At 42.9% G+C, this 26297-nt stretch overlaps 1 protein-coding gene across 2 annotated transcripts; it reads right to left on the reverse strand.

Annotated features, from left to right (window-relative positions):
• Nucleotides 1–1705: 1705 nt before the first annotated feature.
• Nucleotides 1706–26283, reverse strand: igf2bp3 (insulin-like growth factor 2 mRNA binding protein 3). 2 transcript variants are annotated; one of them, XM_049602906.1, is made up of 16 exons: nucleotides 25608–26283; nucleotides 24576–24636; nucleotides 18659–18707; nucleotides 14878–14929; nucleotides 14531–14594; nucleotides 13469–13744; nucleotides 10846–10980; nucleotides 9465–9587; nucleotides 9149–9284; nucleotides 8257–8388; nucleotides 7985–8053; nucleotides 6969–7088; nucleotides 6739–6813; nucleotides 4731–4862; nucleotides 4458–4571; nucleotides 1706–3489 (listed from the first exon to the last, which is right to left on the reverse strand). In XM_049602906.1, exons 1-16 carry the CDS (start codon nucleotides 25780–25782, stop codon nucleotides 3382–3384), a joined length of 1821 nt encoding a protein of 606 aa, XP_049458863.1. In that variant the 5' UTR covers nucleotides 25783–26283; the 3' UTR covers nucleotides 1706–3381. The 2 variants fall into 2 exon arrangements, with proteins under 2 accessions (XP_049458863.1, XP_049458864.1); XM_049602907.1 differs by lacking the exon at nucleotides 7985–8053 and having other exon boundaries at nucleotides 25608–26280.
• Nucleotides 26284–26297: the final 14 nt, after the last annotated feature.

Raw genomic sequence — 26297 nt, forward strand, 5'->3', positions numbered from 1 at the left:
GATTGGCTGAACCCCATTGCCTAAGCACTGCCAAAAATTTGATTTGTACATGGTTTATTAAGGCAGGGGACATCACCTGCTTCCTCAATAACTTCCACTTAAGTTTGGTGTGGCGATGTCAGCATCACTACAGAGGAAAAATGCACATGTAATGACAACAGTGAACATCACAGGCTGTTAAACATCTCTATGTAAATGGATGACCTTTTTCAAAATGTACTTCTTTACACTAAGAGAAAGGGAAACATTTGGAATGTGTTTATAGGTTATTCCGCAATGGTTTTACTAGTCTGACCCACTTGAGATCAAATTGGGCTGTAATGTAGTCTGTGAACTAAAATTACATTAACATCCCTAACCTGGTAGTTTTCTTGTTAGATTAAACCCCATGGACTTCAATATGAAGCATGCCAGTCAGTTGCCTTAAAAAAAAAATAATAATAAAATAAAAAGACAAAACACCGCAATTTAATTATTTTTTTTTTTATTCAGAGGCATTTGACAAGTGGAGCTGTGTGTGAAGGGGAGGTGAAGGGGCACAAGCATGGTTGCAGAAAGGGGGAGGAGGGAATATCATGCTGAAGTTAGATCGCTTTTCCAAAAAACTCAGAGACCCAGTCCCTCATATCTGTCTCATACCAAGAGGATGTTCCACGTTACACAGCCAAGAAATGCTAACAGAAGAAAATAGCTACCAAATCAGCAAGTGAGTGTAGCATCTGTGAAAGACGAAAGGGAAAAAAAAAAGACAGGACTTGTATCTATTTTGAAGTCTTACAAATCAGAAACAAAAAAAGGCAGGCCCTTTTTTTTTTAAACTGTATTTTCTCATTTTAACTATTGAATGCAAAATCAAACACGTGATTTGACCTTTTTCACAAAAAAAAAAACCAAGCAAAAGTTCAAATACATGTAAGCCACACCACCAAAAATAGAAAGCAGAAAGAAATAACCATCGTTGGAGGATTTCAATTAAGCCAAAAAGAGTATATATAAACACTGGCAAAAGAAAATATTTTTTGATCACTTTCGATTAATCTCTCAATTCTAAAGAGTAAATGATTTTAGTTTAAGTTTTCATTCATATCTGGGGAAGCATGGGGAGGCATAAAGGAGGGGGTGGGGGGGAGGGCTAAATTCTAACAAATAGAAGAATGCCTCTACTTCAAATACGTGTCTAAAGAGGTAGATCAAAACAAACTGCGGAGGAGGGGAAAGGGATGGGGAGGGTGGTTTGGCAGGAAGGAAGCAGGGGATTGGGAGGTGTCTGGGATATTTTTAAGTATCACTTGTGCCCCTCAGTTAAGCGTGGTGGTAGGATGGCGCGCCCATGTAGAAAGAAGTGTTCGGGGGACTGAGGTATCAGTGCGCGCTGGCGCTCAGTGGGGGCAGGGTGGGGTGCCTCGTGCCACAACAACCCCCCACCCCCTCAGCTGAGGTAGACGGCGTTCTACTGTGGAAGCATGGATACACTCGAGCACAATCAATATATTTACATTCGGCATGAAGAGACAAATGAAATAAATTGTATATTTAAGTTTTGGATTCCTTTCCTCTTTTCTTACCCCCCAAGTCAGGGCTCATTCAGTATTCCGTGTGCCTTTTCTGGCTTGTTTTTCCCTGTTTGAACAACAAATTGAAACATCAAGTTGCGTTTGTGGGTTACAGAGAATGTCGTCTTCTTTATATCATTTTCCTATAGCGCAAAAAAAAAAAAAAAAAAAAAAAAAATGTATGCGTCTATCAGTGTGACTCCCCCTACCCTCACCATGCAGTGAACGACGTTGACATTGACTTGATGGTCTGGCTACAAGGACCACTCCGAACTGACAAAGCTTGCTCTATGAAAATAAACCTAGTCGGGCTTGGACCTTGCTAAGACACCATCGTCAAGAAGGTGGCTGATGGCCTGGGAACAGAACAGACAAAACACAGACGCTCTGCTGACTGTAGGGCAGCTAGAGGGAGGACCATCACAGTCCGCACTGCACTGCCCTGACCACAGCCCTCTTAGGAAGGCAAAAGGATATTTTTTGACAAATTAAAGTACCACTACCAGAAACAATGTCAATCCCAAAACTAAATGGCATTGCTGCAATTATACGGTTGGCATTATTTGCATGTCTTAGTTGTTTTGTACTTTTTTTTCAGAAGATGGTGGACCCTCAGGGGAAAAACTGAGGCGATTTTCTCTCGATACTCCTGTCAGCCGCCAGCTGAGGGGGCGCCAACTCTTGCTCCGGGGCTGCTATGTACAAATAGACTTTATGTACAGGGTCATCTTAAGTCACACATACACATGAACAATGCCACCTAAAGCACCAGAGTTGAAGGCAAGGTCAGTTGGCAGCTGACCAAATTTTAAATTTTCTTAAAAAAATAAAAATGTTCAAAGACTATCAGCTTTATAAAGTATACAAAATACCACAAAAGCAAAATAAAAAAGAAAGGAACATTTTTTCATATATATATAATCATTTTCTTTTCTCTTCTGAGGTACTAGATCCTGAGGTAGTTAAGTAAAATGCATATTAAATTGGTTTTCCTGGGCAGCAGCAGTTCGGCACCATTTCCCTAAGTGTCAGTCGTGGCGCTGCCCTCACCTCTAAATATATATTCATCTATGTATATAGGTCTATCTATAAAATGCATCCAAATTTATAAAATGCCACTATCATTACAAGAGCAGGACACCCAATATAATCCACCCTTTCAGGGGTCCTGTCCTGAAACAAGAATCTTTCCCCTAAACATGGCCCACCCAATCTGAGCCAACCCTCCCCCAAAATAAACCTCTCTGTCGGTCCAACCAGGACCTTGATAGCAATGCCTTTTCCTTTCCACAGAAAACTCATGAGAAAGCTTCATCAACCAATTAAACGCTTAAAAGAAAAAAAAAAAAAAAAAAAAACTAAATCTGAAGTCAACCAAAACATCTTGTCAGGTTTGAAGTACCACACCAAGGAAGTGATAGGAGGGGGATCCTTATTTCTTCTTTGTGTTTCTAGTGTAAAAAGAGGACAAAAAAATTTTTTTAACACACCCGTGGGGGGGGAGGAGGAGGAGAGCGGTCAAGGGGTGCGTACATGTGAGGGCAGGTGACGTAGTTGGGAGCCCTCAGAAGTACATTCTCACAGAGATGCAGAGAGGTGAGGAGGGTGGAGGTTTGGAGGCGTGGGGTCTCTTTAATAGCCACACTTGAAAGTTCATCAAGTAAGACAAAAAGGGGTGATGTTTGGTTGGGTTCTCATAACCTTTGACCCCTGAGATGAGCATTGTGACCCCGTGTCTTCTTCGTCTCCCCCTGGACTCTGCTGCATCTGTGCATCTGTCGAGTCTTCTGGCAGATTCAGTCACCATTCCTCCAGGTCCGCTGGAGCTTTACTTCCTGCGGGGCTGTGGAGTTTGAGATCCGGATCCAGATCCGGGCTTCGGCTGCTGCTGCCTCCTCACCTGGGCCAGGATCTCCTGAATCTTTCTCTGGGCCAGCTGGAGGACATGAGAACAAATTAAGATCAGATCACAGCACAAAGTAATCTTATTAAGAGACCTTAAACAAGGATCTGATCGTGACATCCTCAAATGATATCTTGCGAGTCGCAGTACATGTTCCTCTCGGCCTGCAGGGGATAATAGCTGACTCTCTGTGGGCTGCAGTTGTCCAAAAGTAACTTATTGCAAGGAACTTCTTAGGGTGTTTTCACACTTGGTACTTTTCAGCCCTTTAAGCGGACTCAGAGTGGTGACACTGTTTTGGGGCATATGTGAACACTCCAAGAGAACTCAGACCCCTGTGAAGCAAACCGAACTCGGTCAGAGTTCGGTTTGCGTCACAGGGATCCAGTCAAGTCCACGGTGCTGTTCACTTAACCTGTGCATTATGAACACAAAGTGCTCAGGTTCGCTTTACTCTTTGCCATTTTATTTCGCCCTCTAGATCACATGCTGTTGCACTGAGACACTTCGGCTTGTAATGCTTGCAAAGAAGCATGACGAGGAGTAGTTTGGTCCACGGCAGATACTGCATGTCTCCAGATGTAGAACGTAGAATACATCAAACGGCACAAGTCTACAGCACAGAGAAACACTAAGGTTTTCCTGCAATTTTAAGTTCATTTGAAAGTGGGGAGCTTCATAACCACACTGCAGTGCCACATCAAAGTCAAAGCAAAACTATGTCAAAATATGTATTATATATATAGGCTATAGTGTGAACTGAAGTTGACCTGAGTCCTCTTTCAAATGAACGGACAATGTGAACACAGAAAGAACTTGTCCCTTTTCTTTTGGTCCACTTTTTGGTGCACTTTAAGAGGACTAAGTTTGGTCTGCTTAAAAAGGACAAGATGTGAAAACACCACTAGTCATGTACCTCTGGAGAATCAGACCTGAAGCTTTTTGCATGTCTTTGATCGCTTAAAAAAAAAAAAAACAAACAAACAAAAAAAAAAACCCACCTGGCACGCGAAGAAGTGTCCGCTGATCTTCACTATAACCTGGTCGTTCTCATCGGGTGTCTGGTCCCGTGGCACCACCACCTCTGCACAGGTCAGGTTCTGCAGCTCATTTACCTGCAGCCACAATAAAGAGATTATGAAATATTCACAACTTAAGAAATTAAATAAGAACACCACCATTTGTTGGAACAAACTTAAAGTTAGTGCCGCATTAAGCTTTGCAAAATTGTGGCTCGGGTTTGTTCAGCTAGCGTAGAGGTTCATAAATCTTACTGTTTTTCCACCCTTTCCGATGACTCGTCCAGCAGCACAGGAGGGAACCTTGATGTGAGCCTCCAGCTTCACCTCTTCCTTAGGTCCAAAGAAATTCTCTTCCTTCAGCTTGCTAAAGATGCGACACTGAGCCTGCAGACAGACAAGTTCGATTACAGATTATTCACGGTGCACTTGGGAAAAAAACTCAAGAAAAATATTTACATACCGGCTGTAAAGAGCCACTAACATACAGTACAGGCCAAAAGTTTGGACACACCTTCTCATTCAATGCGTTTTCTTTATTTTCATGACTATTTACATTGTAGATTCTCACTGAAGGCATCAAAACTATGAATGAACACATGTGGAGTTATGTACTTAACAAAAAAAGGTGAAATAACTGAAAACATGTTTTATATTCTAGTTTCTTCAAAATAGCCACCCTTTGCTCTGATTACTGCTTTGCACACTCTTGGCATTCTCTCCATGAGCTTCAAGAGGTAGTCACCTGAAATGGTTTCCACTTCACAGGTGTGCCTTATCAGGGTTAATTAGTGGAATTTCTTGCTTTATCAATGGGGTTGGGACCATCAGTTGTGTTGTGCAGAAGTCAGGTTAATACACAGCCGACAGCCCTATTGGACAACTGTTAAAATTCATATTATGGCAAGAACCAATCAGCTAACTAAAGAAAAACGAGTGGCCATCATTACTTTAAGAAATGAAGGTCAGTCAGTCCGGAAAATTGCAATGTGTCCCCAAGTGGAGTCGCAAAAACCATCAAGCGCTACAACGAAACTGGCACACATGAGGACCGACCCAGGAAAGGAAGACCAAGAGTCACCTCTGCTTCTGAGGATGAGTTCATCCGAGTCACCAGCCTCAGAAATGGCAAGTTAACAGCAGCTCAGATCAGAGACCAGATGAATGCCACACAGAGTTCTAGCAGCAGACCCATCTCTAGAACAACTGTTAAGAGGAGACTGCGCGAATCAGGCCTTCATGGTCAAATAGCTGCTAGGAAACCACTGCTAAGGAGAAGCAACAAGCAGAAGAGATTTGTTTGGGCCAAGAAACACAAGGAATGGACATTAGACCAGTGGAAATCTGTGCTTTGGTCTGATGAGTCCAAATTTGAGATCTTTGGTTCCAACCGCCGTGTCTTTGTGAGACGCAGAAAAGGTGAACGGATGGATTCCACATGCCTGGTTCCCACTGTGAAGCATGGAGGAGGAGGTGTGATGGTGTGGGGTGTTTTGCTGGTGACACTGTTGGGGATTTATTCAAAATTGAAGGCACACTGAACCAGCATGGCTACCACAGCATCCTGCAGCGACATGCCATCCCATCCGGTTTGCATTTAGTTGGACGACCATTTATTTTTCAACAGGACAATGACCCCAAACACACCTCCAGGCTGTGTAAGGGCTATTTGACCAAGAAGGAGAGTGATGGAGTGCTGCGGCAGATGACCTGGCCTCCACAGTCACTGGACCTGAACCCAATCGAGATGGTTTGGGGTGAGCTGGACCGCAGAGTGAAGGCAAAGGGGCCAACAAGTGCTAAACACCTCTGGGAACTCCTTCAAGACTGTTGGAAAACCATTTCAGGTGACTACCTCTTGAAGCTCATGGAGAGAATGCCAAGAGTGTGCAAAGCAGTAATCAGAGCAAAGGGTGGCTATTTTGAAGAAACTAGAATATAAAACATGTTTTCAGTTATTTCACCTTTTTTTGTTAAGTACATAACTCCACATGTGTTCATTCATAGTTTTGATGCCTTCAGTGAGAATCTACAATGTAAATAGTCATGAAAATAAAGAAAATGCATTGAATGAGAAGGTGTGTCCAAACTTTTGGCCTGTATTGTACTTAGAGTCATAAATGAAACAAGAAAATACTGACTGAAAAAAGAGCTGCCAACAGCTGCTACCATCAAATTTAATTATGTGGCTCCAGTCTTTTATTTCGACCAGTGTTATTTCTGCAGTGTTATGTGTTCATATGGCTGTGAGGAGGTACAACACCTTAAACTGAGCCTCTGGCGGTCCAATGATGATGACCATCCTCACTTTGGAATCCATTCCTTCTGGAGGGGCAATCTGAGGCGAGGGTAGACAGCCAGCATTAAATAAAAATAAAACAGCAACCTTCACTTACAATTCCAATTCCTATCAGTCAAGTGACAGCGGGCAGACAGGCAGCATCGACGCGTTATCATTGAGATTCCAAACTTCACCTTCTGTCCGTCACTCACCTTGATTGAAGCTCCGGCAAAGTGTGACAGCTGTTTGATGTGTTGACCCTGTTTTCCGATGATGGCTCCCACCGCAAGCGCAGGGATGAACAGGTGAACCGTCTCCGACTCTGGGTGTCCCTGCTGGGCATAGGCACGTTAGTGGTACTGTAACAAGGAGCTCGCACAGACAGTAACTGCAGACCACTTGCTTCAGCCATCACTGTGCAAAATGCAGACTGTGGATCTAGCAAACGCTGTTCCAGTTCTTTAAGATGCATTGGAGCGTGGGCCCTTTGGTCATCACATCCAGTGGCATTTCTTAACACCATTGGATTTTGACTTATTTCTGAATGAGAGAGCGCACTATATGCTCCAAACGCCAGAGTTTTTAAGTCCGTTTTACCGCTCAGAATGAAACAGAGAATCCATTTGCTGAATGTTTTTAACCTATAACACAAATTTGCTATTAAAACTCACAATCTGAGTATGCCACATGCACGACTTTAAGAACGGCCTCTGAAAAACAATCAGGCGGAACGTGCTATCTGGATGTTTTATTAGAAAAGACAATAAAGATACCTCTTTGCAAACAGCTACAGCACATTAATTGTGTTTTAGATTGTGTGATTGACTTGAGCTCTGGAAGGGGGGTGGTTTTCATCATCCAAGGGGGACAACAAGTAGCACTGTTGATTTTGGATTGAGCCCAATATTCCAGTCAATATGTCATCTGAGGCTACACTAACAACTTGCTCTGGCAGGCTCCAAATGTAGGAACAGGGCACTGTGAAACATCTGTTGATCTAAAATACAACAAGTCGCCGAGCTACTCTTGTTCTACTCTAGCTCTACAGGAATTGTTTCCTCATTGACCAGGTTAAGAACTGCACACAGATTAGGGGCCTCCTAAAAGAGGACAAAGATCAAGGGGCAACTGGAGACAAACTGATGTAGCAAACCCTGCCCCCCCCCTCCTCTAATCCCACAGCGAGCAGCCACAAGCCGTGCAGAGCACTTGGGGACGGGTGACTTACAGCAAGGGGCTGGCTACTCGCCGACAGCATAGAAGCCCAAAATGGCCCCTCACCCCCATAAGGACTGCACTAAAGGAAAAAAAGAAACATGAGGCTGAGTTGCTAAAGGCTAAATGTCTGGTTTTTACTTTTAATAAACTGTGCTTTCAGTTGCCGGACCTAGGAGTTGCACAATATTGAGTTTGAACTCAAACACAGCCAGTCCTGGGTGTGCAATGGTACTGTGTGGAGCAAACCACTGTACTGTTTGTGACAAGGAGACCGTTACTTACTCCAAATGGTGAGCATCCACCGTAGGCGCCAGGAGGTGGGACACTAGACAAGGGGGGACCCATGCCTGCTGCTCCACTGGGGAACAAACCCAAAGCGTTCAGATTCAAGCCTGGAATCAGGTTGGACTGGAGCTAGAGAGAAATGACAGTGTTGCCATTAACACAAGGCGCACAGGTTGTATGCTTGCTTATTATGTTTGCATATTTTTTAACACACAAGTGAGGAAGTTAAATGGGAACTCTTTAAAAAAAAAAAAAAAAAAAAAGGGGGGAACATCAGCTTGGTTTGAGAATAAAACCAAAGGTTCCAGGTTCTGATGCGTTTTTTTTATTCATTTTCTGTTGAGTCTGACATTTATTATGTCCATTTTGTAAACAACATGCACACTGTGTAATAAACCTTATTCTTCCCAGGTCATAAATCACATCTCGTGTTCACAGCGGTAGTAACGAACATTGCTTTTTTTTAGTCATTCCCCAATCTGAATTTTCTAGAATATGATATCTTTTCTTCAGATTAAGGCATTAGGAGTTCTTCACCCCAAAATGACCATTTGCACATCACTTTCTCACCCTGCATTACACTGAATTTGTGAAGGAAACAGTTTTTTGGCATGCCTGCAAGGTGAATGAAGAACCAACAAACTGAAAAGTCCTAATAAATTAAAGTAGAAGGGGTGCGTGCAGCGGTAGACCAAGAGCGTTTTCTGATTTCCTTCCCAGAATCAATCAGTTATCTGGTTTCCTGTTTTTATGTAAACTTAGTGACAGTTATCTACTGGAGCAGACTCTCTACTTCACTTTTGAAACAATTAGTCGAGAGAAATTCTCCATTAACAATAATTCACACTTGACCCATTTGAAGTCGAAGTTGTTGAATAAAGATGCTTACGTTCATAGCAGCCATGTCACTCTCGTAGGACTCCCTGACCTTCTTCATCACCTCCACCTCCGCTTTTGCGAGTGCCTCGGGGCAGCCCTTCACTGTGATGGTCCGCTCTGGGTTGTATACTGTCAAGTCCTGGAGACTGGACATAACAATGGATGGTTTAAAAAAAAAAAAAAAAAAGACATTCTGAGTACACATTCTGACACTGAAGTACACACTACAACATTAAAAATGCATGCCATGCTGCTGAGTGACACATATATGAATGGGCTGTATGAATAGCATCATTAAACAGAGCCATCAGTGAAAACAGACTTACGCTGAGATTGTGATCTTGGTCCCCGTGTCCTGCTCAATTTTCTTCAGGTTGCCTCCTTCTTTACCAATTAACCTTCCTATAAAGTTGTTGTGTGCAAGTATCTTCAGTGGGATCTCCTCCGTACTGCACAAGAGAGAAAGGATGCTTAGTTAAATGCACAACAGTAACTAAACTTTCAGATCAGACCTCTACTATAAATATCTATTTTTGTCTCACATTAGGTTTCTTTCATACTCCATATACAAGCTGTAAATGCAAATTTTCTTGGCCAATAAATTTCCTGTGCATCCACATCTGCCAATTATAAGCAGGCCCAGCTGTGCACTGCAACACGCATACATTACTATTTCACAACATGCATAACTTATTATCCCCACTCATTTTGACTGGATTGTAACACGTTAAAACAACTGATGGCATTTCAAAAAAGTGCAGGGGAATTTTAATAAAAGGGATACTCTGCCGATTTTCAACCAGCTTTATATCATAATAATGAGGGCAGCATGTGGAGATGAACTGTGGTTAACTCCTTTCCATCTAACCAGCACCCAGATCTCTCTGCTCCCTTCCCAGCAACCGGATGACATGTTCTGCATCATCTGTCGGAGTTTCGCTGGCTACCAGAAGTATCTTTGAGCAAGATACTGAACCCCAAACTGCTCCTGTTGGCTGGTCCACCAGTGTGTGAGTGTGTTAAAAACTGAGCAGCAGGTGGCACCTTATATGGTCACCTCGGTATGTTTGTGTGTGTGAATGCGGCGCTACACAAGTGCAGGTCCATTTACCATTTACAGGCTGTCCTCCTGCATTTTCATATTGCCCGCCACCCATGTCTCCATAACAGACACAAAGTGAATAAAGAGACGGACCTGCCCCCCCCCCCCCTCTCAAACTCAAGCTGCTCAAACATAATTAAAGTTATGTCACTGTACTGCCCATCTCACCTAAAGTGTTGTTTTCAGACACATTTTAGTGCCCTGTTTACCTGAGAGTTTGTGAAGTGGAAGTGGGCACCTACTGTGTCCTGCTTTATGAAAACTGAGGCTCAAAAACTGAAATCGAGAGGTAAAACTAGGCAGCGCTGATCAAATATAAACCAAGATTTTGTTACTGCGTTTCCTGTTTCTCGCCACAAATGTTTTAGCTTACTGTTTAGCTGTAATACAAGATCGTTGGGGCAGTGACATAATTTCAATTTATGTTTGATCTTACTTTTTAAGATGATTTCATCACTGGAAATCTGATTAGATCAAGGGTGTGTTTAACAAAATAACCGCTTCTGATCTTTCACAAGTTTATAGGCGACACATTAAATTGCAAGAACTAAATTAAACTGAGGCAAATATTCCATCGCTCTCCTTTTGTTTGGGTGCAAACTCACAACTTCGTGTCGAGGGCTTCCTTCTGCATGATCTCCATGATGGTTGTACAAGCACTCGAACAGCCTTCAGGGGTGGAGTGAATCGTGATGGGCTTCTCTGCTGCGCCTGCGTTTTCTTTCCTATGGATGTCAATCCTAGAGTGAAGGCAGGACAAATTTGTTTGTATAGCACCTCTCAACAACAAGGAAAGTCAAAGGGCTTTAAATTATAAAGGCATTAAGATAAAAGAAACCACGGCAATAAAAAAAAATAAAACATTAAGATAACAGAATGAGACAGATTGACAATAAAATAAAAATTACAGTGCAGCTACAGCACAGTGCAAGTTATAGATTGTCCCAAATTTTATCTAATAATACGCAGGGGAAGACAGACATGTCTTACACTGCGATTTGAAAGAACAGAGTTGGCGTAGACTTCAAGTTATGCTTGTTCTAGAAACCATTCAGAGCTTTATAAACCAACAGTATAGTTTTTGAGTCAGTTCTTTGGCACACAAGAATCCAGTGCACAGATTTAAGAAATGGACCGATGTGATCCACTCTCCTGGTCTCACTGAGGACTCTAGCAGCAGTATCCTGAGCTAGCAGCAGCTGTGTGACTGACTTTTTACAGAAACCTGCAGAGACAGCGTCACAGTTGGTGAGCTATCTGAAGGTAAACACATGGACAAGTTTGGATCTGAGTCCGCGATTACGCAATGATTTCTGGCCTGGTTTGTGGTTTTTAATGTAAGTGATTGACGGTGAGCACTTTAATAATTTTTCTTTGGGTCTGAAGACATTTATTTAGGGCTGAGGAGTTAATCTAAAAAATTTTAATGATGATTTCAGCTTCCAACAATTATGGAAAAAAATAATTGAGATAGCAGGATTATTGTACCGCATTCTGTTTCACAATGATCTGTTTGTCTTGCATTATAAATCCAGCGAACCTCTTTCCTTTACAGCGGTGCGCTCAGTGTTGCAAACTTTGCAACTTTCTCACAAGATTTAGCGACTTTTCAGAAACTCCAATGACTAAAATAAACCCCTGCCACTGTGACCTCTGCAGGTGCAGCTTGTTAAGCTCTCAATACATGGCAAGGCAGAGCTCTCCAAATGGCTGATGACACTTAACTTGCGACGGCATCACCTGAAGGTGTTGATTAGCCGAACGGGGCAAAAACAGACTGGGAGGCGAGTCCGTCTCCCAATGCAGATTCAGATTCAATGCAGTGATAACCAATGCTATAGAGTCAAAGTTTTATGATTAAGTGTTACATTACATTGACATTTGGTTGAATTTTATTTATCGTTCTTTGACAAGTCAGTATTTGAGTGCCTTGACTGTAACAGTAAGAATTATGGCCAATGAGCCAAATTTTTGGTACAGTCAGTCATCATACTTACTTAGTGCTTGTATGGTACCATAGTCACCTGTTCATAGGGTTATATAACCTGTGTGCCGCCAACATAATTACTGTAAGATATATTATCTTGTCATCTGCAGATGCTGAATGGAAGAGGCCCAGGAACGGAGCCTTGCGGGGCTCCACATATCATTTTTATATGGCAGATGTACAACTACCAATTGATATAAAATAGTCCCTGTCCTTCAAATAGGATTCAAACCAGTTTAACACTGACCACCAGAAAATCTCACCCAGTTTCCCAGTCTGTCTAATAATGTTGTGGTTGTGTTGAATGCAGAAATGAGATCTTATATAATAAGACTGAAACTTTTCCACTGAATGCGTTTCAGTGGATGCCATTTAAGATCTTAACAAGAGCCGTCTCTGTGCTGTGTTGTGGTTCAAGTCCTGACTGGAACACCAGAACAACTTTTTATCTGTGGAAAAACAGTTTTAATAGCCCACTAAAAATGGGAGGTTTGATATGGGCCTTCTATTGTTTATTAGTGAGGTGCCTTGATTGCCCTTTTTTTTTTTTTTTTTTTTTTTTTTTTTTTTTAAAATTGCATTGTGTAGAGCCTGTGGGAATTGGCTTGAGAGTAGAGATGTATTGATTATCAGAAGAAGATCTGATGCCAAGCAGTTAAAGACATTTGAGGCAAGGCAGCAGGAGGAGGATTTCAAATACTGCACCAAGGTGATATGACTGACAGGTTCAACTTGTGTCAAGTTAATAAAATTGGTTTTAAGTTGACACAAGGACAATACAGAACATATACCTGATATGGAGAACTGACAGCATGTCTAACATTCTGAATTTTGTCGGTAAAGAATGAGTTAAATTTATTGCATTGGTTGGTGGATAAAGTCCAGGGTGTACTGACACAGGAGGGTTTGTCAGCCTGTCAACAGCAGCAAGTACAAAGCACGTGAAGTACTTTTGTTTTTGGTAATTCTGTCAGATAGGAACACCCGTCTCATGTTTTACTTCTAAAATAAAAATGCAAACTCTTTACAGATATTATGGACCTGTATTTTTTTTTCCATTGACACCTGGGTTCAGCTGGTATTTCTTCATGGTGATTTTTCTTACCAGAGAGTACCTATACTTTGGGAGAGGGACGGAAAGATGATTGGGAATTTAGCCTACGCTGATGCTGGAACGGTAGAGAAATTGGAAAGAACACAGCTCACTGGTTAAGTATAATTCCTGACCTCTGTGTACGTACTTTGAGTGAGTCTGTTTGGTGATGTTGCGGATAGTGGTGCCTCCCTTGCCGATAATTGCCCCTACAAACTGTGTGGGAACCAGAATGCGCAGCGGGACGTCTGGCAATTTGGGCCGGGCGCCCAGACCTGGAGAGCTGGAACGAGGGGGTCCGCGGGCATTAAAGCCTCTCCTGCCCCCTGCTGAAGGGCCCTCTGGAGCAGCCGTCTCATCTGGGATATACGACACTTTCAAGGCATAGTTTTCCATCATAGATCCGTTGAGCTTCTCCATCGCCCTAGGGAGCATAAAGGGATGTCAGTCTCAAAAACGCTTGATCGCCACTGAGCAGGTATGATTTAACAACACATGGAGGCTTTTAGTCATGGAGAGAAATGCTCTGAATCGCTTATCTGCCAAACAAATATTTGTTGAGATGAGTTTTTTTTCCTATCTCATTATCAATGGGAGAACCCAAAGCTTGGAGATAATAAAACATCATCAAGGGGCTTTGGTTCAAATTGAAAACAGCTATTGTCTCAAATGATGGGGACAAAGAACAAGAAGGTAAGAGCTCCTTACAAACCCAACGTACTGAATGGGCAATGGCAAAACATCCCTTCTCTTGAGGTACGAGACAGTCACTCTAGATAGCACTCTCACTATGTACACGTCTGCCTTGTCAGCCTCAAGGATTTAGATTTGTAGTGAAACAATCAATTATGCCTGGAGACTCCTACAACCACTCGTGCAGAGAGCAACACTGTAGTATGATTCATGTACACCAGGGGGCACCAGATGGCTAATTTAACCCCCCCACCCCACCCCCCTCCAACAAAGACACACACATACACTGCCCCCTCCTCCTCGTCATCATTGCATGTCAAATTAAACTAGACTGGCTTTTGGAAGGAGGAAATCAGGTGCGCTGTAAGAACACTGACAGAGGAAGTTGACGTAATTTCCAACAGAATGCTGGGTAAAGTGAAAAAACTTCAGCAGATCCACGTCAAAGACATCAAGACAGATGAGCGGGAGGTTAATGGTGTGAATACACTGCATGTGCGTGTATGTGTGTACTCACAGCCTGGCCTGGTCCTTGGCTGCATATCGAACGTTGACTACTGCAGTCTCTGTGTCAGTGTTTACTGTGGGGTGGGGGGGACACGCAGCAGAGTCAATCCACACATTCAATGGCACTGACAATTTACCCACACTGGATACTTACATGGTTAAACAATTACAAATAACATAAGGAATTCTGCAAAGGGTCTTTTATAATTAAACCAAATAAAACAAGATTGTTCAATGTAATTAAAAAAAAAAAAACACACACACACAACACAAATTCTAAAGGTGTGTTGAGGCAAGGTGGTGGAACTATATTAAAAGCAACTGCGACACAAAGCTTAAACAAGAGTCTGTATTTACCTTGTTCACAGCTCTCTACTGCACCATACTGAGCAAGCATACCATCCAAAACCTGGGAGAAAAAGAAAGAAAAGCCACAATTACTTAAGAGACTTTGAAGCTTTTGACCAGAACCTGTTAGTGAGCAGGAGCTCATCTGTGGGAACCAGTCCCGCTCGCTGCCAGGACACAGTCCATTAATTTTGAACCCCAGAGTTCAATGTTGAGTTACGTGGATAAATTTGCTGCCTTCTTGTAAAAGCCTTTCCACCTCAAATTATGACTCTCCCCTCTGGGCACTTGTATGGTGCTCCAGGTGCTAAGCCAGTTTTATAACATTTTTTTCAAAGTCTTCATTTGAGAAGCACCCATGTAAGCAGTGTAAAAAAATAATCATGTTAGATTCACAAGTAGCAGGCTATTCATCTAAAAATACACATGGATTCTTTTTCAATTCTGGTTAACCATTTCACAAAAAAATAAACAAATCCACACAGCTATGGGTGCTTTTACGTGTTAGGCTTTTTGAATACTGGCAAAAATAATAACTACATGACAGAAAATTCCCAGCATGTTGGGATCACACATTATAAAAAATGTTGCTTTATTGAAAATGCATTCAAAAGAAAGCCACACCATGCTGGCCATCTGCCCAAATCTGGAGACCTCAGGATTTCAATTCATAGATGTGATCAAATGTGGGCGAGAGGGGGAGCGAGGGTTCTAAGCTAAGCTAAGACATCCGACCATGCTCAGTCCAGTCCAAGGCCACACCCCCAAGAGCTCAACCCCACTTTCTGGCCAACAAGACTGCGTCCCTGCCCCCCCACTCCACCAACCCACCAACCATGCAACCTCCCGCCTCCCTGCCATCTCTTCCCTCCGTCATTGGCTGCTCCTGCGCTGATATGGGTTCCCTGAAGCAAAGAGTTGCAGGCTGCTGGCTTGATGCTCTGACTGTCCGTCTACCGATACTGGCCAATGGGAATCCAGGCCATTCAGGAAAGGGTGGGGTACATTCCAGCAGGAAGCAGTGGCTGGGGGGGAGGGGTACGAGTTCATGCTACACATTCTGTGAATCGGCGCACATGGAAGGGAAAGGGGAAACTGTCCAGGCCCACCCACCCACTACAGCTTGTGAACATGCCACTACTCTCACCACTATTCGCTCGCTGTGTGGCTACACACACCATGACCCATTGTCTTATCTACCTGATAAGATACATACAAGCCATCAAAAGATCCCATTCTATTCTGTTCCTCCATTCTTCTATCCCCTCCCCCCCTCTGAAGGGGCACAAACCTCCATGTCACCTTTAGAGAAAGCAAACAGCTTGATCGCTACATGCTAGGAACATGGGTGGATCTGGAGCTGCAGTTGAGGGACATGCGTAGGCAAAGCGAGCCCACCATTACAAAACACTGAGGCTGTCCGTAGCCATTTGATCACACTGAGTGAATCAGGCTGAAATCTAAAGCCATGCATTAACCCCTCAGTCTTACAATTGAGAATAATACTGAACAATTGTGCAATTCAATAAGAAAATTCTCATTAGGCTTCCATAGTCTTTATGGAGCAGAAAATTAAACTGAGCAACACTACAGGCACACGCCATCACAGCTAAACCTCTGCAGAGGGAAGAGAAAAAAAAAAAAGAAAGTCACATAAAGCTGAGCTACTGGCACATGAGATTCCACATGGAGGTTAAGACTGGGATCTAAAGTTTGACACAAATGACTTCTGAAAAAAAAAAAAGCTAGGGTGAAATTTGTGAGCACTTCAAAAATGTTGAAATTTAAGTCCAGATAAATTTACGTGTGCCCAGCAGATTAGTGTGTAATCAACTAGAATGTGTAGCCGACACTGAATACTTTCTAAATTAAATACTTATCACATGCAGAGAGAGAAAGACATACAATGCATGGACACACACACACACACACACACACACACACACACACACACTCACTCACACACACACACACACGACTGTTGCTCAACACTTTTTTTCCCCCCTCTGATCAGGCAGTGGCCTTGAAAACTGACCATGATAAAGCTAATAATTTCTTTTAATTCTTTTCATTCAATTTAACATTTCTTTTTGCACATTAACCCTTTAAGGAATGCAGGACTGTACATGGGATTTAACACTGACCTTGAGCATGTATTTTACTGCTTGTACTGACTTTAAATCCTCTGTAGAAACCTGACATAAGAACATTCAATGGACTCATTTGAGCTCCATTTATGCATCATCAATTTAGACAAGGGTTTCTTGTGAATTTCTCAGGAAATGTAGGGGGGGGTATTTTTGCCTCAAATACCAAGGGTCCAGGGTTACAGGGTTAATCCAAGATCAAATAAAATAATTAGTGCGGTTCAAAAGTTAGCTGTGTTGGAAAAGTTGTGCGTACGATTAATTTTGGAGAGAATTCGCTGCGAGATGTGAATTTTTTTTTTTTTCCCAGATTTTTTTTTTTCCTTAATGTGGGACCTCTGCCTGGGCTGTTTGTATATAAACGTGCTTGCAGACACAACAGAATGTACACAATAAAAACACGTGTTTCAGATTTACTGTAATGCATCTCATTAAAATTGTACAAGCACTTTTGACGAGTTTCCACTGTTGTATTTTAGCCAGCAGCATCAGGAGTACACCGAAATGCGAAGTGTAGAATTAAATTTATTCTGTAAGTTTGTGAGTTTAACCATAAAAATGCCTTGTAGTATTTTCTTGGACACCATAAACTATGTCCCTAAATTAGGATTCAGGCGAGTCTTTTGCAGAATCACAACTTTAACATTATAAGCTTCAGGCATGTAATTTTTCTTGCATGGCCAGTGAGTGGACTGCATTAAATTTGTACAGGTGTGTTTTCATTTTCCCCACTCTTTGTGTGTCAAGGAATCACTTATATATGTGCATCTTAAATTTAACTCAATTAATTCCTGACTTACTGTGCAAAAGGAACAAAAAACTAGAATACAAAAAAGCACTGATGAACTAAATTGATTTTTTTTTTTAAATAAACAGAAATATCCCAGTGAACCACATAAGGATTAGCACACTTGGGTTGGCCATGGGGCAACGTCAAAGCCACTCTCGCATGAATGTTTCACAACTTCTCAGACAATACACTCATTTTCATTTTGTATCCACAAGTTTTACTTTTTTTCCAAGAAAACACATGGTGTGAAAAGGCATTCATTTTCTGTCAAACTAGCTCATGTGATCAGCACTGACAGACTCCATGACTAAACAGTAAAGTTACGTCTGCCATTTTATGCACATCAAATCCTGTGTAGCCAAAGAATCAATTCAAAACCAGCAGCAAGCTTTTTCATAAAGCTTTTAAAACATGCCTAGCAGGTAGCCAACACATGTAGCAACATAAAGCTACAAAGATCATGCAACTGCTTGAAGTTTCATCATGTGCCTGACCCGGCCAAACCACCTGGAGACTGTACCCTTCTCAAATTCTTCCAATGTCTTGTTAAATAAACAATGACCATCTACTGTTGCTTCCCAAAGCTCCAGTGTAGCTAAATTGTAAAAATCAAACCTTAAAATCTTTACTACCAAATTACCAGTGCTTTTGCAATCATGTCTGTTCCACCAATCACAGTTCCAACCGCTGGTCGACCTTAGCTTGTAGCCATGCTCAAACAAATCATGAAGCGCATGCTCAACTGAAACCCAAAAGGGGGTAAGGTGACTCCAGAGGCCACTAAATGAGAGCCCAGTTGGGCTGCCCAAATGTGCCCCGCCCTGGAAGCAGTTAGCAGCCTGTTAGCACTCACCTCCCACTGCATGTGAGGCGGGATGTTCCTGATCTGCAGCTTACAGCTCCTGGAGAGAGAACAAGGGAGGAAGAGGGTGGGGGATGGATGAAAGGGAGAGGAAAAGAAATTGATGAAGGTAGATGGGAAGAGAGATGGGAGACAAGAGGAGAGACCGTTAGTGGCTGACAATACCCAGAGCACCATCATACAAATGACAGAAAAGGTATTTTAATAATTAAAAAAAGGGGGGGTCTTCATTCCCTCTGCTTTCTAGCGAGAGAAACCAGGGTGGAGAAGCTGCACATATGACCTCTACTTTAATTCCATTCCCAACCCAGCAGGTGCACTGAGACACCCTCGGTGAAACGTGGGAGGAAGTGATGGAGAAAAAGTGGGCAATGGGGTGATTTAGAATCACGACTGGGTGGCCTGAATTGAGAACTGGGTGCTCAAAATTAAAATAACGCTAAAATCGCACCACACCCTTTGTCCCAAATCACCAATTGTGTCACACCGAGTGTGAAGATCGAGATAGGGAGGAGAAGCAGGACTGTGAAGCTACAGAAAGCAGCAGCAAGGGGCATCAAGAGGAGTGCAGAAGGAGGAGAAAAAAAAATAGAAAAGGCGAAGATGCATCTGAAAGTCTTGTCTACACAGTTTGAGTCAAGCATGTGCCCTGTAGCATTGCATCATGAGGATTCAACCACTGTAAGGCTCAAGCCCACTCTTTTCAACTAAAATAGACACTTAACCAGGAGCATCCAGCTGTTGTATCAAAATTGGGGGAGGGGGGAGGGGTTGGGGGTGGGGTGCTGCAGGTGCCAAACGGAAACCAAAGGGAATCTCCACTGGCCGCGTCACACTAAATAGGAAGAATCAAAATTGCATGCTTGTTCATGGAGTGTGTGCATACAGTAGAAGCAAGTGGAGACTAGCAGTTACAATGGTGCTGCTGTGCTCCGTCACCAGCAACAAATAAGGGCAAAAATCCCCAATTCACCCTTTTAGCTTTAAGGTTCCCAATTTAGCTATTTTGTGTACAGCAGCATGAGTATATACACAGGCTATGAGTGGAGGTCATGCAGACAATGGGACTTGTGGATCAATGAGTCAGAGTTTCACAAGTGTCTGCATGCATGTGGACGTTGTATAAAAATGTGGGAAAAGTGCAGGCCACTCCAAAGTCCATTGCCTGTTGACACACATAGATCTAAAGGAACAAAATGTACGTATGGCCGAGAGCTGAAGCTTGAAAACACACACACACACACACACACACACACACACACACACACACGCACACACAAAATGTGGAATCACAAACCCTGACCCCCAACCCATATCCACACCAGCCTTACACACACTCCACACATACCTGCTACATATGCAGCTAATTTAAGATATATTGTGTGTAGCCATAATTTCCTGTCTGCTGTGTAAAAAAAAAAAAAAAAAACTTTGAGGAGTTATACTACACACATTTCTCTTGTTCTTTTTTCCCCAAGCTTCACTGAGCTGTTAAAAGATATCTAAATGCAGCTCATCTACTTGTACAAACTGCTCCACTGCTGGTGGTTTTCTAATCTGCTGCGAAGATGATAACACCTCACAACATGCAGTATATATAAACTCAATCTTTACATCATGAGCTCAAATTTAAGAAAAAAAATATGACAAAAAGGTAATATTAAATTACACATAACCACATCCACACAGTGAAACGTACTGCACATGTGCAACAAGGGCAGCAGCAGTTGGAATTCCTCAGCTTAGCCACTACGACCATGATCAAGCCAACAGCAGCTCAACAACATATTTAATTTGAGACATTAGGAAGCTACTTAATTCTAAATGGGCAAATTGTAAAGAATATTCCCAAATAACTTCCAAGAGGAATTCCAGCCCTTTCCGGCCCACTGTGCCATTCCTGGCTGATCCGGCCCCCCTCTCCCCACACATTCTGTATGCTCTGCATTGCGGTGGGAACGCCATGCGAAATGTGCAAATGCACCAAGCACTTCCAGTCGGATTAACCTATAGCTCCACACACAGAAGAAGTCAGCCAGGGTATGGGGTGGGGTGGGGGTTGGTATACATTCCCTAGTCCAAGCCTTTGATTTGGGGAGGGGGTGTGTGTGAGTGGGGTGTGGTGCTTGGGGGCTAGCCCTGTTTCAGGCAAGGGTAACAAGGGCCCTCTCTGCCCTGTGGGGGTGGGGCCCTGTTGCCATGGACACGGACAAGTCCACTGACAGGAACATGTAGAGCAGGGTTAAAAGTGGGAGGGGGAGGGAAGGAAGGGAGGGCCAGGAGTGACTGGGGTTGGCTCGTCATGTGATGGCCAGGAGGAGGCCGGGCTCCTTATTTACTTTTAAAATGGACCAATATTCTACACATTCACCCACTTTCTACGCCACTCAGCTGGGACCTACTGGGCCCGCACCGTGGACACCAAGTGGGTGTGTGGACACGTATGCAAGCATGCATATGCATCCATAGAGAAAACACAGGAAGATTCACAGCTTGAGCACCAAGAGGCTGCACCACACCTGTATTCATCTCCATTTCTGAAATCATCAGCCCTCACTGACGCACTCTACGTCAACACCATCAGGGACGGTGTGGGACACACGAGACCTGTGCTCAACGCCCACCACAGCCACTGACTATTCAGTATGCAGAGGTTCTGAATGACTGAACTCCACACAGTCTGGTTTCCGCTGCCCTCTCACAGGCCTTATATGCACACGGTGCACACGGTGCACCCAATAAGCTACATTCAACACTTCGTCTGGATAGATTGGTTTGGAATTCCCTCAGAGAATTCCAATGAGTTGAATATCAACAGTTAGAAATGACTCAACTTCTGCAAACACTATCACACATGTGCGTCTGCCTGACCAGCTACAACAAAATACATTTTATATACATTTAAGAGAAAGCAAAAATACAATGATATTCTGATTTGAGCCTAGCAAGAGGGAGAGTTAAGAAACCTTTGCTTGCAGTCTGGGTAAAACAAGGGGCCACATTCATAATTCTCTGGCACCCCAAGTCTCCGTCCCCAAATCCCCATTTTTGCAGGTGGGGCCCCACAGTGACCTCATGACCCAGAATTCTTGTAATAAGAGCCAGGAGCCATTTCTACAAACAGCAATGATAACGATCTAGGCTATTGTGTGAATTTATGGAAGGTTTTTTTTTTTTTTTTTTTTTTTTTTAAATGCTTGGTTCAAAAAAAAAAACAAAACAAAAAAAAAAACACTGCATAAAAGACGAAATGGCTGAAACTTTATACCACTCACTGAGAACAACTGCTACACTTTGTTTATAGATGTGCAACTTATTTCTTATTTAACATACAAAAGTATGTTTAACATCCGTTTCCCTCTCGCTGACACACACACACACTCACACACTCACACACACACACACTCACACTCACACACACACACACTTGGGGCCACCCCTCCTACAGCCATACCATTTTCTTTCTCCACATGTGACTAAGCCAGTATGTGCATGTGGGGATGAGAAAACTACTTTTATTTTAATTTAAGCAAGAGAAGCATCATCTGACCCAGGAAGTCTAGTCACAGTGTACACAATAGTGACACCGCTGCAACTCAGTCTGACTTTAATTAAGGATGAAATAAAACATTTGGAGTGATTTTTTTTTTAAAAATCTGCTCAATTAGCAACTGTTGGCAAAAAAATAAATGTATGTGGCCCAGTTGCACTAACAAGCAATTCAGTACACTTTTGCAAAAAGCTGGGTCAAAAGTGAAAATATAATTGCCATTTTAAACAGTTCTCCTAATTGTGGAAAATAAAGCTGTTTAAAGTTAAATATAAATACACCTGTAAGATTCAGATTAATGCTTGGCTCCCTATTGTACAATTTACATGCCTTCAGGGTATAAAAAAATAAAAATAATAAAAGCTTAAGATATTGTCAAGAATGAGTGGGTGTCATCTTTAAATGCCAGATTTTAAAAAAGAAGAAAAGAAAAAAAAAAAAGAAGCCAAGCACAGAATGTTTTTCAAAAGTCACACAGCGAAATGTAAATGTTCATAAGATGGCTGAAAGGTTTAATAACTACACAATACTGCTGATACAACTTATCTGTAGGCAGGATGTTTTTATTTTGTTGTGTCATGTTATTAATATGTAGGCTACAGTATATTTTCTGGAGTCACTATTAAACATAGCAGATGTTTTGCTTACGCAGGGGAGATAATTTTAGGCGGCTTTTGGCCACATCCATGACAAATTACGAGGAATGTGCATCAAGATGTTTGATTACGTGACATATTTTGGCCAGTGTGAAACTCCACAGTCCACTGCACGTCACCCTACACATTTCTATCTTTATGAGCCCCAAACTGTAGCCACCCCGCCTTGATCTCTGTCTGCTGTAGCACTTCCCCTTGCTGATAGGTTCAAAGGTTAAGCCATGGTGATTGGCCGAGCCCACAGTTGATATTTGCAGGTTGGAATGCAAAGAGGGGCCCCAGTGTACAAGTGTGTGTGTGTACGTGTGAGTGTATGTGTGTATGTGTGTGTGTAGCCTATACCCAGAATACTGTTCCCATTGACTACTGCTGTGTTCCATGTTGTAAAGGGAGGGCACGTTTTACTTTTTTGAAGTGTGGCTGAAACTCGACTCTGTTGCTGCCATAGCCACCACAGCAGGCTGCACTAAAAGACAGAGCAACGTCACCAGTTTTTCATGATCAGGAAAATTTGGAGGAAGGTCTCAAGATTTTACAAAATTCCCCATGTGGCTCACCTGGTTTATTTATTCAAAGATACAATGCAGCCTAACAAGCTGCCAGATATGGGGGGAGGCTTGTGTGACGTTCATATGCAAAATACATTTCACGTAAATATGTTAAAATTCCATTCTTCATCCTTTCTCGTCTTTACGCACTCTCTGTATCAATTTAGGCCACGTATAACAGCCTCCATGTTTCACCTCGCCCCTCTGATTTCAAATGTGGCGTGCGTAAAACAGCACATCAGTCAATCTAACTTAAAAACACACCAAAACCAGGCATATTGCGTGTAGTGCCTCTTAGAAATCAACACACCAATTACCAAGCGAGAGCCATTTTAATTTAATCCAAGAAGCGATGGATTAATTATGAGCGAATTGCGTCACCACTAAAAAATACGCACACAAAGCCAAAGAGCCCCAGTATTTGTCGTCCTCAGCACAGATTACGCACACAATACACAAAATATTTACACTACACTTTTGGGGAAACATTCACATAAACACGACAGTCCAAGTGTGGTTACGGGGGTCTAAATAAGTCAAAGTAAGGCTTTTCCGTGACTTGGGCCCCAAACCTCCCATTCCACTCGCGTTTGGGAGTCCATCTCATGCAACAGCAGCACAATGTGCAGAGGAGGGCGGAAGCGCAGGGCAGGCAGGGAGAATGACGGGCAGATCTTTCTCAAATGGACGACTCCACAAGGCCTGTGCGCCTCAAATCCAGCCTGCACTCACTCTGCACACATTTCACCCAGCACACTCAGGCTTTTACTAATCGCCCTGAGGTTCGAGCTCAAATAAAACCAAGTAGTGTGCGTATATAAAAGGCACAAGAGCGAGAAAATACAAGCATGAGCTAGCTACACCATAATGCACAACGGTTTTAGGAGCACACCGTAGTCATGGCGAGAGGAGGGAGTACACCACCACCATACGCCCCTTTCATTTGACCCCAGAGCATTTAGGGGGGAAAAAAAGACACCTCATTTCACCAAAATGAAAATACTGAATGCACAAAAGCAACATAGACACACACTTGCAAATATCACTTGGTAAAAAAAAAAAGTCTCGAAGAAAATATTTAAAGGATTAAAAAAAAAATGGAGCTCCCACGAGTTAAACCAAGAAGCAGTGAATTAAATTAAAACTCGACCTACCTTTGACGTTTAGGGACCGAGTACTCCACTTCGAGAACTTTCCCATGAAGTTCAACTTTACCTAAAAAAAAAACAAAACACAACTATTAGTGTCATTTATCATTTGACCTTCTTCTCTACAGGCCTCCTTCACTGCTCGTTGAAATGCATTTAGGGTTAGTGTTTACTGCTCGTTTTGTGCACTGGGCTTAAATCTAAACGTGCATATGAACACACAGCGACGTCCTGGTTATTTTTTTGAGCACATTGTGATATTAGCAGGACAAATTGTTGCAAAGTGTGCGAGCCACTGAGAGCACGAGCACACAAATGAGCCAGGCATTAGCCCCCTATTCGTAAAATCATACGAGTTGAGCTATATTGTTACGTGTCCCAGTATGAGCAGGCCTTGGTTTAATTTAGCACCAAATCACGAGACGAAGTGGGTAATATACAAGAGCAAATGGTCGTGTGGCTCAGTTAGTTGGCCTACATTTGACCAGCACAATTAAACCACCTGGTGTGTCAGCATGGGCGAAATGGCTTCACAATGTAGCGAGTTGTGACCACTGGAGAAGGGCCTACAGTTTGGAACCTGGATAAGAGTGTAAGTTCATATTGAAGCTGGTAAAAGCAGCAACACACCACGGCCTCTGCTCCTAATCGTGCCAAAGTGTGCTGTGTGATGAAGCCCACAATAAGGTTCACTTCACGACGTCCACAGCTCGCTGCCTATGCGCCCCACTGCCCCTGAACGGCACATAACCTGCATTAGGAAAGCCTTGGTATTTCTCATCCACATGATTGTGTTTACTCGACCATTTTATCAAGCTACACTCAGTGAAATTACAAGAGCAGGATTTCACTCAAACCCATGGCAGCTATTTGTCTGAGCCCCCGGTGTCAAAAGGCCAAGTAAAGGTTGTGTGAGAGAAAGAAATGCTTGGATACACCCCCACCCTACAGGACTGAAGTAAAGACTATCTTCACACAATTGCAGCTCTCCGTGCGTCCTTCCAAATGTCACTTTTCGAGAACAAAAAAAAATCTCACCTGAAAGCATATCGATGGCCTTCATTGCAGCTTTGTCGTCCGGGCAATCCACAAATGCATAGCCGGTTTTGACAAGAAACGGACCACTGTGCGGAATCTTCCACTGCTCAAAGATAGTTTCGAAGTCCTCCTCGCTCGCCTCAGCGCTCACGTTGCCAATGTATAGCTTATTCATGTTCTGCGCCGAAAAGGGACAATCTTTACGCTGAGGGAGAGATAGTTATTTGCTCTCACGGATGTGCAGTGTTTGGAGTAGCCTAAATCGCCTTTACTACTACGGAGTGGCTGTGGCGTGCTTCCCGGTCGTTCAAGCCACAGATAGATTTAAACTGGCAGCCTCACAGTGCGTTTGCTCTCCCTCGCCCCTCTGTCTCTATCGCGCAATAAATAAATGCTCAATTATTAATCTCGTGTCTCCAAACGATGGCGGGCTGGGTGAAAAGGAGGAGAAACTACTTTGTGTCTTCCCCCAAACCCCTTGGCAAAGAGACAGAGAATGTCACACACGGTAAGGCTGGCGCCCGCCTCTAAGTCTAGAGCCTAGAATAAGAAGAAGAAGAAGAAGAAGAAGGGGGTGAAAAAAATCCTCCGCTATTCCGGCTTTTTTGAATGAGCCACGTGTTCAAACTACAAATCAGCCCACACGTGAGGAATCCCAATTGCTCAATTAAGTGTTTGGGATTGGGGAAA

Source organism: Epinephelus fuscoguttatus, linkage group LG17, assembly GCF_011397635.1.
Source record: "Epinephelus fuscoguttatus linkage group LG17, E.fuscoguttatus.final_Chr_v1".
NCBI lineage: Eukaryota > Metazoa > Chordata > Actinopteri > Perciformes > Serranidae > Epinephelus > Epinephelus fuscoguttatus.